The sequence below is a fragment of the Quercus suber genome, unplaced genomic scaffold, assembly GCF_002906115.3.
Source record: "Quercus suber isolate HL8 unplaced genomic scaffold, Cork oak 2.0 scaffold_644, whole genome shotgun sequence".
Classification (NCBI taxonomy): domain Eukaryota; kingdom Viridiplantae; phylum Streptophyta; class Magnoliopsida; order Fagales; family Fagaceae; genus Quercus; species Quercus suber.
The window spans coordinates 369,118-371,349 of NW_027070085.1; the positions used below are offsets into that span (position 1 = coordinate 369,118).

Sequence of the window (2,232 nt, forward strand, 5' to 3'; positions counted from 1 at the left end):
TGATACAGATTCCCTTTTTTATAAAGTTTTCAAAGCTAAATACTTCCCCACAGTTCGATCTTTGAAGCAAAGTTAGCATTGGTTCCTTTGCTTGGAAAAGTATTTTATTTGCTAGAAAACTTGTGGAGAGGGATTCTCGGTGGAGGGTTGGAGATGGAAAATCTATAAGGATTTTTCATGATTCATGGTTACCGAATTCACCAGATGGTAGAGTGGTTCCCCTCAAATTTCTTTAGCACCTGACTCCACGGTGGATACACTCATTGATGCCCATACGGGTTGGTGGAATACTCATCTCATTGATCTTTGTTTCTATCCGCCTGAAGCGACACTTATAAAGTCCCTGCCTCTGTGTACCGTTCCACAACCCGATATCCTCATTTGGCCTAAAGAAAATCTGGTACTTATTCTGTGAAATCGGGGTACAAAAGTCTTATGGAAATTGCTACCCTTGATACTGTCAGACCAACAATTTCTGCCGCACAGAAGACTTTTTGGAAAAACATTTGGAAATTGAATGTGCCGGGGAAAATCAAGCATTTCTTATGGAGGTCTTGCACAAACTCTCTGCCCTCAAAAGAAAATATGAAGAAAAGAGCTATGCCTATCGATCCCATCTGCCATCTCTGCTCAAGGGAGAATGAATCTGTTCTTCACGCTTTATGGGGCTGTGAGAAGGTGCAATCGGTTTGGGCACAAGACTTTGGCTGGGTTGACAAAAACAAAGCTGTTTCGGGTTCTTTCTCTGATTTAGTGCAGCTGATTCAGGAGAAACCTCACACAGTTCTGCTATTTAGCATCACAGCATGGTCTATTTGGCACCACAGAAACAAATCTCGCCTCCAAGAACCTTCCTTGCCGTTGGTCAAAATTGCGGGTTTCGCACGAGATTATCTCCGAAGCTTCAAAACTCAGGGATTTCAAGAAAGTCACTCCACGGGCAATAGGCATCCCTCTCAAAAGCATTGGCATCCTCCACCTCAGGATTGTTTCAAGACAAATTATGACGGGGCAATGTTCGATGAATCAGATGAAGCCGGCCTTGGTGTTGTCATCCGAAATTCTAGGGTCAAGTCATGGTTGCTTTGTCCGAAAAAATAAAAAAACCACCTTCAGTTGTGGCCTTGNTCAATTCCTATCTCATCTAAGAGATGGAACATTATCACAACTCTCCAAAGTAACTTCATTTTGAGCAACTAAATGATCAATATTTTCAATATTCTCCATAGAGCCCACTCTGGTTGAAGTAGCCCACCGTTGCCTCATCTCCGACGCAGTTTCAGATTGTTCCCCAGTTGCTCTATCTTTTACGTAAAGCTCAACCAATTTGTCGTAGTTTGGAATTGGTTTGTTCTTAAGCTCTTTTGCTTTAGGTTTAACCTATTAAAAAATGACAACAAAATAAGACCTGTATTAGTATAATGAAATGACCTTGACAAGTTTGATTGTAATCAAACAATTAGCACATAAGAAATTATAGCTTCCAAATGTAATTGAGTACTTAAGATTCAAACAATTAGCACATAAGACTAGAGACTGATGCTCAATGGTCTTATAAACTTACAAGGCACTGAAACCAGATGCATCACCATCATTAAGCCAATACCATAACTACAAGAAAACTTTATTACCAAGTGTCACCACATCTTTGCAAAGATCTCCAATTGATTTTGAAATAGCAGAATCCAAAAAACTTGGTCATGAAGGTACATGCCCACATTACTGAACAGGGAAGCTTAAGATACAATCAGGAGTGCCAAAAAATGACCCAAAATGGATTACATGTCATTAAATCACAATGGAATCACTGCAACTCCATAGAACACCATGGTGCTGGGAGCACCCAAAATCAAAAATCAAATATAAGATTGACAAAATACTGAACTAACCTCCCCCACCCCCCTTCCCATTTATTTTAACGGTAACATGCTACTAGAATGACCAAACCCTGAAACCGGCACCTTATTTTTCCAATAACTTAAATATTTATTAGAAAAAAAAAAGGGAAGTAACAAACTCCCAATATTGTAATGCTAGTCCACACTCAGTATGAAGAACAAAGTCTAGCATTGGATAGAGGACAGTCACTAACAAAAACTCCTTCACAAGTCTTTTATAATAGGTAAAGAGGAAGCTTAACATAAGATTAGAACAGAAAGGACCTCATCTATGCAGCAGCCTGTAAAATATACCACAAGAAACCCAACTGTGCAGTATGTACTATGTCCAGCA

At 39.6% G+C, this 2,232-nt stretch overlaps 1 protein-coding gene across 1 annotated transcript; it reads left to right on the forward strand.

Moving 5' to 3' along the window:
* The first annotated feature begins 435 nt into the window (after window positions 1-435).
* LOC136064192 (uncharacterized) lies at window positions 436-1,101 on the forward strand. The gene has a single exon (XM_065765633.1). It carries the CDS (start codon window positions 436-438, stop codon window positions 1,099-1,101), a length of 666 nt encoding a protein of 221 aa, XP_065621705.1.
* Window positions 1,102-2,232: the final 1,131 nt, after the last annotated feature.

Excerpts from the sequence above, each read along its gene's own strand:
- LOC136064192 (XM_065765633.1), top strand. The coding sequence starts at position 436 with ATGGAAATTGCTACCCTTGATACTGTCAGACCAACAATTTCTGCCGCA.